This window comes from Aulonocara stuartgranti (assembly GCF_965226115.1).
Source record: "Aulonocara stuartgranti genome assembly, chromosome: 8".
Lineage (NCBI taxonomy): Eukaryota > Metazoa > Chordata > Actinopteri > Cichliformes > Cichlidae > Aulonocara > Aulonocara stuartgranti.
The window spans coordinates 10212379-10227813 of record NC_138959.1 but is presented as its reverse complement, the minus strand read 5'-3'; the positions used below and the strand labels follow the sequence as shown (position 1 = coordinate 10227813).

Sequence of the window (15435 nt, the reverse complement as noted above, 5' to 3'; positions counted from 1 at the left end):
TAGCCCTGAGATGAGGCTTTAAACCTTTTTTCTTAGCTGCTTCATGTTTGGCTGCACATCCATCACTGATAAAAGCAGCTGAAATGAGCTTCCTTAAAGGGGAGGCTAGCCTTAGCCTTAGTGATAGGATGATGGCCTTGGTCATTTAGAAGGTACTTGGAGTAGAGCCACAACTCCTCCACATCGAAAGGAGTCAGTGTTCTGGATATGCCTCACCGACAGGAGGCAGAACAAGGATGCCTTGAGGACATTATGTCACTTTACTGGTTACTAGGAATTAATTGGTATCCCCCAGAAGAGCTGGATCAGGTGGCTACGGGGAGGGAGGTGTGGCTGTCTCAGGTAACCTGAACCCAGATGGATGGACAGATGGATGAAAATTTTTCCTCATTAAGTTATATTTTAGTTTATGGATACAGATGGTCAAGAGTCATGATAAGAATGCCTGTTTACATATTTATTATGATAACCATTGATTTGGATGATAACGAGTAGATATTTGTGAAATCTTGTAAACCCCAGCTGAGAAGCATCAGGAAACAACATAAATATGATATATATTAGCCCGTTTGTTTGTTTATTAGGTCTTTGCTGGTATGGCCAGCACCAGATTCCAAAATGTCTTTCTTCTGTTGCAATCTGTGTTTTTATTTTGCATTAAAATGTAGACAGTGTAACCAAATGCACCAAAGTGGTGTAGAATGTGGTATAGAATATGGTAGGTGTATACGGTATACCCTTATTTATACACATTCTGTGTATATTTATACTTAGTGAAATAGATGTGCGATTATGAATATGTTGGCATACTTATATTGCGCAGGCACAGCCTCACAGAGTCATCCAGATGCTTCTTGAAAGATTTTAATTGCATGAAAAGAGAAAGTATTACATATAGATGTTGTGTACTCGAGTTTATATATCTTTTATGAGCAATATATCACCTTCAGGGCCTTTCGGGCATCAGTACAAACTCCAACTTGTCTCTCATTATCTCATCCCTTCTTTCTCTCCTCTCTCCTTAGATGGCAGGCAGCAGGTCATGGCATGCACGCTTCTCAGTGCTGACCTACCTCCAGATCATGGTTTTCTACAATTTGTTTACTCTGCTCAGTGTGCCCGCTGAGGTTCTCCGCATTCGAAAACTGGTGATGCAGCTGCTGCTAGATGAGCAGCTTGAGGTAACGTATTCACAAGCGCTGGTTTAACACAGCCCCTGGGATCTCTGTCAGGAGATAATAAAGGGCTGCTTTTCTAACCTAAACCTTAATCCATCTTTTCCATTCACAGTTATTGCTTAAAAATAACAGTCTGTCTCAGTGCTCACTGTAGTTACAGGGATGTTGATTGAGTACTGTGGCTGCCTGAAATCTCTTTGTCTGTGGCAGCTTGGACGATCTAAAAATAAGATTCAAGCTAAACTCAAAATAATTGTTTATTTGTCTTGACTTTAAATCCTCTAAATTACTTACTAATGTTTATTTATTGAATCGAATAAAAAAAAGCTTTACAACTGGTTCTCGGAGAACAGAAGTCTCTTGAAATATTGAGTAATGTCAGCTTTTGAGCAATCAATGTCCCACTTGTCTTGCTTTTAAACCCTTTAAACTGTCTACGTTTATTGATCTGGATGTACAGCACAGGTGAAAATCAATAACCCCTGCACTCCAATTGAATTGTCTAAATTACCAACACAGGTCCTTCTCTTAATATTTTGTTAACTGTGTGAGTGTAGAGTTGATTAATGCTTTGTCCTCGTATCACTGTCTGTTACAGTGCCTCAACCATCACTCAGAGCTTATTCATAATTTATGCAAAGTGATGCAGGAAGGCAGTGATGTTCTGCAACTGAATTTTACATCAGCTCAGCTCAGCATCTATCCCTCCTCCTCCTCCTCCCCTTCCTTTGCTTATATCTGTCCCGTGTACCTTGCTGTTCACCGATCTCCTTGGGCTCGCCTCCCTTAATAAATTGCACATGCATTCCTTGCCTCTAAAAATGCCTCGTGTTCTCCACAGCACTCTTTATTTGTCAGTTCTGATCTTCAAGGACCTGTTTTTTCCTCCCTCTTTCTCTCCTTCCTGTCCCGCCTTTCTCCTTCTCATTGTAGGTGAGGGACATGGCATGCACCACCCTCAGTGGTTTACTGCAGTGCCAGTTCTTCCCTCTGGACTCCAGTCTGCAGACACAGCTCCAGACGCTGAGTCAGACTTCCCTCCCCAAGGCCCGAGGGGAGCTGGCCTCTACAGGTACACACACACACATTTCCGTGCACGTCACAATTGCACAGTGAGGCAATCACAATAATACTTGCCCTATTACCCTTTCTTATCCCAGGGGAAATGTGAACCTTGAGATTCGAAGAGCTATTTCAACTCTCCCTTTGTGTGTGTGTGTGTGTGTGTGTGTGTGTGTGTGTGTGTGTAGATTTAGTGCGGCGCCATGCTGGAGTGCTCGGCCTCAGTGCGTGCATCCTGTCGAGCCCCTATGATGTCCCAGACTGGATGCCTCAGATATTGATGGACCTGAGCAGCCATCTCAATGACCCACAGCCTATAGAGGTGCGCGCACGCATTAGCCCCACCACACACACTCATATATAAACATCTAGCTCAAAACAGTGTGAGCTGAAAGAATACAATTTCATTGTCCAATTGAGGAGAAAATTGTGTCTTTGGTCTTACTTCAGGCATGAAGAATACATACAATGTAATCCGTAGAGCAGAGTTTGAATAATACATTATAGTGGTGTGGAGCCAATGATGACGATGGTTTAGTGCCTCTCCCATAGGAAAGTGAAAAAGATGAGAAAGAAAATCCAATAAAATACAGTTAAAATATTGTATTTGTAAAAATATTGATTAACATGTCTGTTACCGGAAAGGTTAGTCGGAAAAAAATAGAATCTGGTAGAAATATTATATTTTGCCCATTATAGTAAAGGACACATATGTTGGTTACTGTAAATCATAGGCTGTATTTAAAAGGTGGAGATATCCATAATGATGATATCCGTATCCATGAGCTCCTGGTGTTCATATTTTCACGTGTCAAAGTAGGATCGTGGCCCCACATTTGGGGTTATTTGGAGTCAGAGATGTCAGTGTTTGGCAAGTCAACGGAGTGCTAACTTATCAGTCTATACTAGCAAACTTGGCTACCAACTTTCCGCACAGTGTCATCCTCACAGTCATGCTGCCAATTAGCACGATTGCTGCAGAATCACTAAACTACTGTGAACCACATCCATATACATAGGTAATCACAGATACAAGTAAAATACATGTAAAAAAAAAAAAAAGTCAGGAAGGTGTTCTTATCATCTCATCATCATCAGATTAATTACTGACTTTCCTTCTTTGGCCAAATAACTTTATACTTCATTCTTAGCTAACTAGAAACAACAGTTTCTAACAGTGTGCAATGAATAAATTATTTTTCCAAATTAGTTTTTAATTATTGTAAACAGTTTAGATCGTTGCTGCAAATATTTTCAGCTGCTAATCTGCATTTTACATTATGTGTCTCTAGATAGAGGATTTACCAGCCAAAACAGGAACTTTTGAATTTGCAGTTCATGTACTTAAACTTAAGTGTAGGCTTCATTGTAATAGATAGTGGCTGTAATCAAGGGTGGGTATGAGCGTTCACTGTTCAAAACAAATGAAGCAAGAAAAACAGTTGCTATCAACATTCGTTTTATTGCAGGACTTTACTACAGACTATAATGGAATTGTTCCACTACCGAGAAACAGCACAACACTTTGGGCTCATGTATATTAGTTTACATAAAAGTTTGGCCTTGAATCATGCATTACATCTTGTTTATCTAGAAGCCAAATATCTTTACATTCACACTTGAGAAATAACAATCCTATTTTCCCTGCTGTGGTTGCCAGATTAAAAATTATTCTGTTACCTTTTTGTTATACATACCAGTGTATGGAAAAAGACAAACGCGGACAAACTCTCAGGCCTCTGGTACAGAGCAGTTAACAGTTATATAGACTGCATATACCACATAGAGCTATATACTGCATATTTTTTAATAAAAAATACTTGTTTGCATTGAAAAGGGGAAGATTATTAACTACTCATAAAGTAACTGTTTGTTAATACACTTGGATGTATGCTCTGTTGCATGTGTTGTGTGAAGGCACCATTTCTATATGATCCCAGGCATGTTTTTCTGCATTGTGTTCTATAAAAATCTAGGATGCTTTCACACTTGGTCCCTTTCAGCCCTCTTAACAACTCAGAGCTATTAGTCAGCATTTTTTGCGCATATGTAAACACTTCAACTGAACTCAGATCAAGGCATGAGAACACCAGGTATTTCTCTTTCTCCCACATGCACACAGCAGTGGAGGAAACATTGGCTCCCTTTAAGTCATTTTAGTCATACCAAACCTGTAAAAGCACTCTGCTGAAAATCCTGTTAAATTAAATATGATACAAACGCCTAACTAGTGGACTGCAGCTAATGATTATTATTCATGATGGATTGATCTGCGTCGTTTTTCTACTTTAGTCAATTTTTTTGTTTTATAGAAATTCTGAAAATAATAAGTACCATCAGACTGCCCTCGTTGGTCTTTTTTTAATTATGAAGACTGAGCTGTGTCCTTTTAAAAAGACTAATAAGTGATCGTGTCCCTAATTTCATGATACCTTCATTGGTCAACAAAAAGCAGATACCAGTTTATCTGTGATTGGTCGATATCAGCCAGCTGATGTATCACCAGGGCTTTAGCAATGAGGCAGATAATTGTATTTTTTCATGAATGGGATGTTGAGCTTTGTTAGCGTGTAGAGGACCAAATGTGCAGTGATGAATCATGCTCTAAAAATGATACTTAAGATGTATGTTTATTTTTATTCTCGGATGCTAAAAAAGTAGCTTTGCATAATTCATAGTTCAGATCATTACTTATTTACCAAATATTTACCATATATGTGGCCTTGTTGCCGCATCTCAGTTCATATTCTGTGTAAAACAAACTCTTTTAGGTCCCTTCCTCCCTCCTTTAAGCCATTTTTGTTCTGATTGGCTGCCCTTCACATGAAAACAGCAGTTTGAACAGGTCTCATGTGTTCACAGCCAAAGCGCCAGCCACTAGAGCTCTGTAGGATATCATACAGAGCTAAGATTGGAAAAAAATATTGCATCATAGAGATTTCAGTCTTCATACAGGTTTAATATGAGCATCCACCATGTTTTCGATGAAAGACAGCAGGAAAAAACCCAATAAAGTAAATACAGTAAAGCTGATAAACTCACTTGTGTTTTGTGGTGTTGTTTCTAAATGTGCACACTGCATTCACCTAGATTATGTTTATGTATGATGATTTTGATTTTCTTACCCAAAGATGACGGTGAAGAAGACCTTGTCAGAATTTCGGCGTACTCACCACGACAACTGGCAGGAGCATCGACAGTGCTTCACTGACGATCAGCTGCTCGTGCTCACAGACCTGCTGGTGTCACCCTGTTATTACGCCTAGACAGAAATTTCCTGCCTTCCCAGGTCTTCGTAAGCCATGTAGGACCACTACCAGAGAAATTAATTACACAACGGCTGGGAACTCCAGTCTTGTGCAGCCTGTAAAATAATATCTGATAATGCTAGCAGGGCGCTCTCCCGCTGGAACCTCACTTGCCACCGTTGGCCTTCACTAAACCCAGCAAGTAAGCAATCCTGGGCAAAATGGTTTCAAATTTTTAACTAGCATGGTATTTTTAGTCAAAGGTGGCCACTTTAGAGGGAAAGGTTTGGTTTATATTGAGAAAGTCTTTTTATTGCTAATCATCATTGTTCCGGTATGTACTTTTAAAAGAGTTCTAACTTGTGCACGTTATTAAATACAAGGAAGACATTCCTTCATGATAATGTTCATGTGTGAAATTATAAATATATATAAATGTATGCAATATAGGCAGCACGGTGGCACAGTGGTTAGCACTGTTGCCGCACAGCAAGAAGGTCCTGAGTTCAATTCCACCATCAGGCCGGGGTCTTTCTGTGTGGAGTTTGCATGTTCTCCCCGTGTTTGCGTGGGTTCTCTCCGGGTACTCTGGCTTCCTCCCACCGTCCAAAGACATGCAGCTTGTGGGGATAGGTTAATTGGATAATCCAAATTGCCACTAGGTGTGAATGTGAGTGTGAATGGTTGTCTGTCCTTGTGTGTTAGCCCTGCGACAGACTGGCGACCTGTCCAGGGTGTACCCTGCCTCTTGCCCTATGACAGCTGGGATAGGCTCCAGCGCCCCCCGCGACCCTGAAAAGGATAAGCAAATGGATGGATGTATGCAATATATTCAGAGAATATTTGTGAAATTGTAATCTAAAAATTATCGTTGTTGTATTTCTACAGCTATATTGTATCCAACACTTATAAAGCTATCTTAAAGCACTCATGATATATAATACCTCATATTGACATTAATTATATCATTTATATAAATAAAAAGAAGAAATAAAAATTGTATATATCATATTAGATCATAAAAATCTGTGACCTGCAGTAACAATGGTGTCATATTTCTATAGGCCACATTTTGTCATGTTCTGCATTAGTTCTGCACTGAGAATTTACCGTGTCCTGTGAAATAAATGCATTATTTGTAAAGTGTGGTGCTTCTTTTTGAGTGTTGCATGTTTGCAGGGTTGGCTGACTGTATAAAGCACCAGCTGTTTATCTCTGTACAGCCATGTCACATAGCAGTACACTTCATTCTGTGCAGAGCTCAAACATAAAAGCTTCTTCTTGCGAGGATAGTTTTGTGCCACTGCGCCCTGTTACTAGAGCCTGTGCACATTAGCACCAGCGTAGCTAGACCCCTTTTACTGCTGCAGCCTAGTAAAATCTCAGGTCTGAGTTTTAACAAGTTCCTGTATGTCGCACAGGAGTCATTTAGATTTAGATTAAGACATGAAAAGAGCAGGGTTTTTGTTTTTTTGTTTTTTTGAATGCACAATGTCAAAAAGCTTTTAGTGCTAAAACTTGAAATATATTCTACAGTTGAATGCTCGAAAAACTTAAGTGTCTAAACTTTGTGTTTTGACTTATTTTCATAGATTACATATTAATAATTATCCATCTGTTTTCTTAACCCCTCATCTATGTCAGGGTTGTGAGGGACTAGAGCCTATTCTAGCTTTAAATTGGGTGAGAAGGAGGGTAAACAGTGGACAGATCACCAGTCCATCAGGATATATTTACTCACTGGCTACTTCATTAGGTTCGCTTGTTCAATAGCTTATTAACATAAATATCTAATCAGCCAGTCACATGGCAGCAACTGAGTTTAGCATGCAGACATGGTCAAGAAGGACTGCTGAATTTCAAACTGAGAACCAGCAGGGGGGGGAAATGGTTATTTTAGTGACTCTGAACATAGTTGTATGTCTTAGTATTTCAGAAACTGCTGATCTACTGGGAATCCCTACACAGCCATCTGTAGGGTTTACAGAGACAGGTACAAAAACAAAATATCCAGTGAGCAGCAGATCTCTCAGTGAAAATGCTTTGTTGATGCTAGAGGTCAGAGGAGACAGCTTTGAGCTGGTAGGAAGACATAGTAACTCAAATAACAACTCAGTACAACCACAGTAAGGAGGAGAGCATCTCTGAACACACAACACGTCGGACCTTGAAGTCCATAGGTTACAGGACCAGAAGACCACACCAGGTGCCACTCCTGTCATCTAAGAAGAGGAAATTGAGGCCACAATTTGCATGGGCTCTCCAAAATTGGACAGCAGAAGTTTGGAAATATTGCCTGATCTGATGAGTCTTTTTCTGCTTTTTTGGATAGTAGGGTCTAATGTAAACTACATGAAAGCTTGGATCTATTCTGCCTTATATCAGGGGTTCAGGTGGTGGTGCAATGGTTTGAGGGATATTTTCATGGCACACTTTGGGCCCCTTAGTGCCAACTGAGCATTGTTTGAAACCTGCAGCCTACCTCAGTATTGCTTCTGATGATACTCATTTTTTTATGTCCACAGTACGCTAAAGACTGTAACATTATGACTGTAAAGTAAGCAAAGGTAGGTTGATGTAGCAGAAGAAATAGCCACTTGTGTCCCACTGAGTGTGTGTGTGTGTGTGTGTTAAAGATGGAATCACAGTTCGAGCTGTCACTCTTTTATTCTGCTTGTTGATGTTTTTCTGATGCAGTCGTGTTGAATTTGATGTGTTTACTGTGCTGAGACGGAGGCAGGCAGAATGAGAAGCAGCCGATGCCGGCTCCCCTGTGCTAGAACTACTAATCTTGACACAGAGTAAGTAAAGGTTAGACTAAACAATGTGTGTTTGCTTAAAGTGATTTTCATGACAACTACTTCATCATAGCAGGAAGAGAGATAGGCTGTATTTAGAAAAGCTGCATTACCAGATTGGACAATTTTTTTAGCTGTATTTATTACAGCGTTTCAACCGATTTGTCAAGTTTTAGATTTATTTTATTAAAGTTACTAAAAAAAAACAAGGAAAAATAACTGGGGCGTCATTATATTTTAATTGCAATAAGGTTTTATTTTTTAATAAACGGTTCAGTAGAATACTTCAGGAACACATTAGACTAACCATAGCAAGACAGAAAAGAAAAGCCTACACTGACAATGAAAGGCTGTCATTTGTCACAGCAGTGCATTGAGCTGAACACTAACATTAACATGCTCACGGTGACAGTACTAACGGTGCTGATGTTTCTAAAGTTCTAAAGTGAAATGTTTACAGTGTTTACCATGCTAACAAAGGTTAATTAGCACTTAATTTGCAGCTGCATCTGTCATTGTTTTTGTGTCTGATTATGAAACCAACTTAGAGCTAGAGTGTGCAAAAAACATGTGCCAACCCTAATTTCTTTACATTTTACTTCCAAGGAGCCAGATTTTCTTCAAATTCTTTAAAGTGAGCTTGAGCAGTAGTTCTCTAAAAGCCTTGTTCTTTGGACATGGGCTGCTCTTTCACTCACTTTAAGTCCAGTCCTTGTACCTGACCATTTTTAGAGGAATAAAAGAGCACCAGCAAGGTGATTTCCAAAGCGCTATTAGCTGAAAACTTGGCATAGCTTGTCATGAATGTGCAGTGTGTCCTATCGTTTGAGGGAAACTGGACAACTTGAGGAGAAAAGACAAAATATCTACAGCAGATAAACAGTATCTGAAAGTCATGTCTTAAGATATAGGAAAAAAATCTGATATATTCTCATATCCATCATGCGGTAATAGCTTCATTTTAATGATCTCACACTGCTAGACTGGCCTCTAGCAGTGTGAGATCAGCTTGACACAGAATAAAACAAAAGGCAGCCAACATCCAGAGAAGAGCTTTAAATGTCCTTCAACAAGCTCAGAGAACTATTCCTGAAGAATGCTTAAAGAAATGACGAGCTTGCCTAAGAGTTCAGTCATGTTGAATATTGACTTTCAAGCTTTATAGAATTATACTCTGCTTTTACATCCCATAGTATATTTCCATATTTCAATAAATCGCTGTACCCATTTCCCCATTTTCTTAACAAAATATAAAGAAATGAGGGTTGGCTCAAGACTTTTAGCTCTATATTTAATAAACGTTAAACCAGACATGAAGCAGCTCAGGTTTGAGTGTTAAATGTTTAATAACTAATATGCAATAACATTAGCAATTCTTTCTCATCTTGGCTAGTCAACGCCAGATATTAAATACCTATATTTAAACCATATATATTGAAACTGTTCTGTAGGGATTTATATTGAAACTTAACTTGCGATCTGTACATTTTTGGTAATTTATGTTTTCTATACCAGTTTATGTGTTATTACTTTGAAGCAGCTTTCAGTGGATATTTATTTGCACTGAAATCCTGAACAAAATAACATTATTTAGTCAACTAATGAGGTCAACATGTCCCATCCTACATGTAACAAACATCTTTATTGGACAAGTTTACCTTAAACCCTGAGATCATGTGACGAACCCAGCCCAATATAGACATTTTTTAAAAATCAACTGCTGTTACTGAATTTTTCTGTCCGTTTTCTAGCCTCTCTCTTACTAAAGTTTCAAGAGAAAACAGATGTGTGTCTGAGTCCTCAGGCAGAAAAGTCCTCACGGCGTCAGCCAGCTGAAACAGGTACTCTGTATTTTTCCCGCTTGGACCGGTAGAGTTGATGATCTGAATGGCGATCTCCTCCAGGGGTGCGGGGCCGAGGTAGTTGGGATTGTCCTTGGAGCCGATGTAGATCAGCGTCTGGCTTGGCGAGCAAGTGAGTGATGGACGGGGGTGAAAGGTCACCGTGACGACCTGATAACCACCTTTTTCTCGGTAGTCGAGGTAGCGCTTCACTTCTTCCTCCCGGCCAGTCGGCAGTTTGTAGGCAACACCCCAAACACACCCCTGAGGAAAGCAAAATGGCTTAGAGGTCCATAACCTGATGACATTTTCTTAGGTACACCTGTTCAACTGCTTCTTCACACAAATCTAATTGGTGGCAGCATCTCAGTGCATTTAAGAATGTAGACATGGTAGACAAGAATACCTACTGAATTTCAAACTTACTGGTCTGAGTATTTCAGAAACTGCTGATCTACTGGGATTTTCTCACACAACGACCTCTAGGGTTTATAGACAATAGTTCAAAACAGAGAAAATATGTCAGTGTGGACCAAAATGTTAGAGGAATGTTTCCAGAGCCCTTTTGAATGTATGCCTTGAAGAATTAAGGCAGTGCAAAAAGGGTTCCAACCACTACCAATGCCCATGTCCTTAATAAAGTGTCCGGTAAATGTATTAGTATTTACATTTGATAAATGATGATATATAATCACCTTGTCTAAAGTCACAATAAAAGTCAAAATAAAAATAACTGACATAACCAATGTTATGTTCAAAAACACTAACCATACTCACACCCATAAAATTATTATAATCAATTACTCTCTTGCTTCTACGCTGTGAGTATTTCTTATTGTATTTTATGTTTGCAAACATCCAAGGACTTTACCTTGGACTTCAAGAAACTATAATTGATAGTTTTCAGCATTTATTTCAAACTTATCACACTTATCAGTCAATTCTAAAAACGGATTCCTGCCATGCTTTACTACATCACAACTCATACTACAGTACTGTGCAAAATCCTCAAGCCACTCCTCATTTTTAGACATTTTGCTTTTAAGAAGTCAGACTTTCAAGTTCTTTTTTAAAGACATCTTGAGCAACAGTTCTTCAGGCTTTCTGAAGTCTTTCAAACTTTTTCCTTCTAGACATTGGCTGCTTTTTCACTCATTTTCATTCCAGTCGTTGATCATTTTCAGAGATTGTTGTTTTATTTTATTTGTTTGGTTGTCGCACCGAAACTGGATTGTTCAAATTGCCTTTAGTAAGTACAGACATGGTCAGGAGAGAGGTACAACATTGAGTATCTGTTGGCATCTGTGAAACACGGCTTAGTTGTGGTTTGGGGCTGCATTTCAGCCAGTGGTACTGGGTATCTTATCAAAATTATGTAATAATAAGCATTGAAAAGTACAGTCAGACTTTGATCCAACATAAAAACACTATCTGGGAAGCATTTGGCAACAGACTGCCACTGGAACACTATTAGACATGGATTGGCCTCCCCAGAGCCTAGACCTCAAGATTATTAAAGCAGAGTGGGATCACCTTGACAGAGAACAGAACAAAAGGCAGCCAACATCCAAAAAAAAGACTTCTGAAACATCTTTAGACATCTGGAGAACTATTCCAGAAGTCTCTTTCCCATTTTCCTAGCAACATAAAAAAAATGAGGGGTCACTCAAGACTTTTGTACAGTACTGTCTATAAGAGGTTTATAGACAGTCTTCTTTCCTGCGCCGTTTTCACTCCTGTCTGCCTTGTAAAAGCACGAAACTCTGCAAAACTGTTTATAATTAAAGTATAGCACTTTCTATGCATGTAAGTGAACACAAAAAGTTCTCTCTGAAGTGGAATCCAATTTGTGCAGCTTTGTACACTGATCGCCTTCACACTCCAACTCTTGTCTTAATTATAGCCAATAAAACAAGAATACATAACAAGGTAGGTGGATTATGACCTTCAGGTAGTAATAATCTCTCATTACTGTGTAAATAACATGTAATTTTGTTTGCTTCCTGCAATGCAAACATCAAAGTGATTACAATAAAGGCATACGTCTTGTACCTATTATGTAATGAAGTTACCAGTCAATGAAGGAAAGAACAAACAAATGGGGGCTATTTTGAGTATGTAGTCCGTATTTATGGAAAAACATCAAGAATATGACCAATATAATTTCTTCTTTTCTATTATCGTTTCTTTCGTTTCCATTAATTTTTGATAATGAATGGTTCTGCTCATCTGTCAAGCTATTAATTGAATTTGTGGTTGGAATCACAAATTATTTCTTTCTGACATCATAAAGACTTTTTAATACTGACTGATTAATAAAGGAATACGTCATGGGCACACTACAAAGAAATTGTTATTGCACCCTGATGTTAAGAAAGGGGGTATAACTCACCTCAGGATTCTCCACGAGTGTCACAACCCGGCCAGGCTGCAAAGAACACACAAACACACATAATAAATGGCTTTGTCATTAAATTGCAAGTTGGTTAGCACACATATTGCAGGAAATGGGATCTTTCTGAAAGGTTACAGGCACGGTGGGGGAAATAATTATTTGATCCCCTGTTGAATTTGTAATGTTGCTCACTTACAGAGAAATTGGTTAAATTTTCATTAATTGGTTTTTATGGTAGTTTCATTTTAATGGAGAGAGACAGAATATCAACCAAAAGTCCAGGAAAAAAGCATATTACATAAACACTATAAATTGATTTGCATGTCACTGAGTTAAATAAGTATTTGATCTCCTATAATCTAGCCAGAATTCTGTGTTCATGTGGTACACAGATTACAATCAATCGATTACAGATGCGCTTGATTTCAAGTTATATTTGTAAAGCATGCTTGTCCATAAAATCGGGTTTTTCCATCCCAACCTCTCTACCTCCATAGGCAAGACCTAAGAGCTGGATAAGAATGTAAACCTCCACAAAGCTGTAATGGACTGCAAGTCAATCAACAGTAGGTTTGGTGAGAAGGTGACAACTTTTGGTGACATTATTTGGAAATGAAGGAAATAAAAAGATTATCAATCACCCTATAGAAAATCTGTGGGGGGAACTGAAGTTTCAAGTTGCCAAGTACTAAGGCATGTTTTGCTTGGCGATGAAATACTTCTTTCAATCAATGACATGCAAATGAATTTATAGCTTTTACTTCTGAATTTCTGGTTGATATTCTGCATCTCACCGTAAACAGTTCGAGACTGTTTATTCCGTTGTGTGTGATCAAAATTACAAATTCAGCAGAAAAACAAACAATTATTTCCTCCACTGTATAATATCACCTGTACACTTTATAATGCAGTGGTTGCCAGACTGTGAGGTGGACACGTATTGATTGGCAGCGCTTGGCAGACCAGGAGAAAAAGAGTGGATAAAATTAGAATTACATTAGAAAATGAATACGTTTTCTAAAGCTGGGCAAACAAAGAAAAGTTGTGGTTTTAATCCGATATAAGATTACAGGAGTCTATAAATCGCCATATTAGGGGGAATATTGCTAACATGGATTTAAATATTAAAGGGCAACATCTAGCCCATTTATAAGGAATAAAGGTTAGGACATAAAGGCGTTAACTTTGTAATAATATAAGCCGAAGTGAAGTGTCTTCAGTAATGTCTGCCGTGCACTAAAATACACTGTAGCAACATTGCATCAGGTAGTACTTTTTTCATTCTGGCCGCTATGAATCAGTTCCCAAAGCCAGCAAGGTATACTCACCTTACCCGGTACACCTCGATGGTCGGTACTGCCTTGCCAAAACCGGCGACTGAAGCCTTTTATGTACCCAATTCTCTTTTCCTCGTAAGGAAAATCTACTTTCCATATCAGTGAGCCGTAACCGAACACCCACATGATGAGAGGTTAGGCTAACAGAAAAGGACGGGTGAGCTGGACGAAATAGTCACCTGTAATCGCGACGCCTACGACTTATAACAAGAGCTACAGCATTATAAAAGCTGACGTGTTCACCTGTATGAGTAAAGGTGATATCTAAAAACAGGAAAACGTGCTTGAAGCACCGGTTCCGTGTTCAGCGGACAAACTGTCAAGTAATACGGATTACGTAAGTTCCTTCACTTCCACTAAATACCTTTCAGTTTAAATGACAATTCTGGAGAATCTGCACATTTTTGGCCAAGAAAGCTAAATTATGACTTTTCGGTTGTTGAATCAAATGATACCCATTCTTTTCGCACCGTGTTGTGCTTACAGCATATGCCGTATCACTTTCTTGCAAATGCTTTCGGGCCACCTGCTTTTAATTTGAAGGTGAAGCCACAATTCCGGATGTTTGTAGCTATTTCTGTGCTGGTTTTAGTTAGGCCAAACGGTACAGATAAGCAAGAAACGCTGTCATCGTGATGTATGTCTAAATAGCAAGAGATTATAATTTTGTAATAAGTAGTTTGAATATGTCCATGACTTCCTTGTTACCGTTCAGTACAGTGGGATAAATTTAGTTTAGGTTCACATCAATTTATTTCAACAAACTTTATTTTTTTAACTAAAAAATAAAACAAACAAGACAGAAATATTATTAGATTAGTCTACTATTGTATGATATTAATCGTGGACGTTAACGATTAATGGATGTGTTAATGTGACCTTTTCTTGTCAAAAAAAAGTCACAATTAACTCTTAATAACATACAAAACTTTTGTTTCCTTCTTTATTTTTATTTTTTTAAATCTCGTCTTTTCTCGAATGTTGGGTTCACCTATTACCCGATGTACCCTAAACCCCTACAAGATTATTTTATTTTAGGCTATGGCTCTCATGATTTCTTTTCAGCTCATTTCTTCTTTTGTGTGGCCTTTTTTCAAACATGAGCTGGGACAGATAACACAGGGCTTTCATCCTGACACCAGGGGGTGCTGAGTTTCTATTTCCCACAGTGTGTCATGGCACGCTTCTTTCATGTATGCCGTGAGAGCACTGATTCAGAACCAAATTAAGTGGACAGCAGCAATATGGTCTCTAATGTCATGCTCATTCCCCTGCCTCTGAGAACAGCTAGTCAGCAAATCTTTTATCTGAGACTCCAGTTTGGAGATGCAGCTCAATAGCTGAAATCCCCAGCTGTGGTAGCTGAGGAAATATCCACCATTTAGATACCCTTATTCAAGAAACCAAAGCCAAACTTGGGGTAGCTGAGCTGATCGCTGAGTGACAGAAGATCAGAAGTCAGCTCTAAACTGGAAAAAAAAATGGAAACAGTAACTGTGTTGGTCATAAAACCTGTTGCCATCTACTCAAAAACATATTCTTTTTGCTTTTTAGCCCCCCGCATGTTATCTTTTAC

At 38.8% G+C, this 15435-nt stretch overlaps 2 protein-coding genes across 2 annotated transcripts in view; one reads left to right on the top strand and one right to left on the bottom strand.

Moving 5' to 3' along the window:
• The window catches only part of psme4b (proteasome activator subunit 4b), a 54630-nt gene extending 47999 nt beyond the window's left edge, over nucleotides 1–6631 (top strand). The window contains exons 44-47 of the mRNA XM_082544317.1: nucleotides 1026–1181; nucleotides 2112–2250; nucleotides 2429–2562; nucleotides 5372–6631. Of these exons, the coding sequence (XP_082400443.1) occupies nucleotides 1026–1181; nucleotides 2112–2250; nucleotides 2429–2562; nucleotides 5372–5506 (564 nt within the window). The 3' untranslated portion in view covers nucleotides 5507–6631. The remainder of the gene's footprint in view (nucleotides 1–1025; nucleotides 1182–2111; nucleotides 2251–2428; nucleotides 2563–5371) is intronic.
• Nucleotides 6632–8517: 1886 nt separating this feature from the next.
• Nucleotides 8518–14195, bottom strand: chac2 (ChaC, cation transport regulator homolog 2 (E. coli)). The gene is made up of 3 exons (XM_082544063.1): nucleotides 13851–14195; nucleotides 12520–12555; nucleotides 8518–10391 (listed from the first exon to the last, which is right to left on the bottom strand). Exons 1-3 carry the CDS (start codon nucleotides 13983–13985, stop codon nucleotides 9993–9995), a joined length of 570 nt encoding a protein of 189 aa, XP_082400189.1. The 5' UTR covers nucleotides 13986–14195; the 3' UTR covers nucleotides 8518–9992.
• Nucleotides 14196–15435: the final 1240 nt, after the last annotated feature.

Bases quoted from the DNA above. Each gene is read 5' to 3' on its own strand.
- chac2 (XM_082544063.1), bottom strand. From the start codon at position 13,985: ATGTGGGTGTTCGGTTACGGCTCACTGATATGGAAAGTAGATTTTCCT. The intron at 12,556-13,850 runs GTGAGTATACCT...TGTTCTTTGCAG, and splicing joins ATCGAGGTGTACCGGGTAAG to CCTGGCCGGGTTGTGACACT. The intron at 10,392-12,519 runs GTGAGTTATACC...TGCTTTCCTCAG, and splicing joins CACTCGTGGAGAATCCTGAG to GGGTGTGTTTGGGGTGTTGC.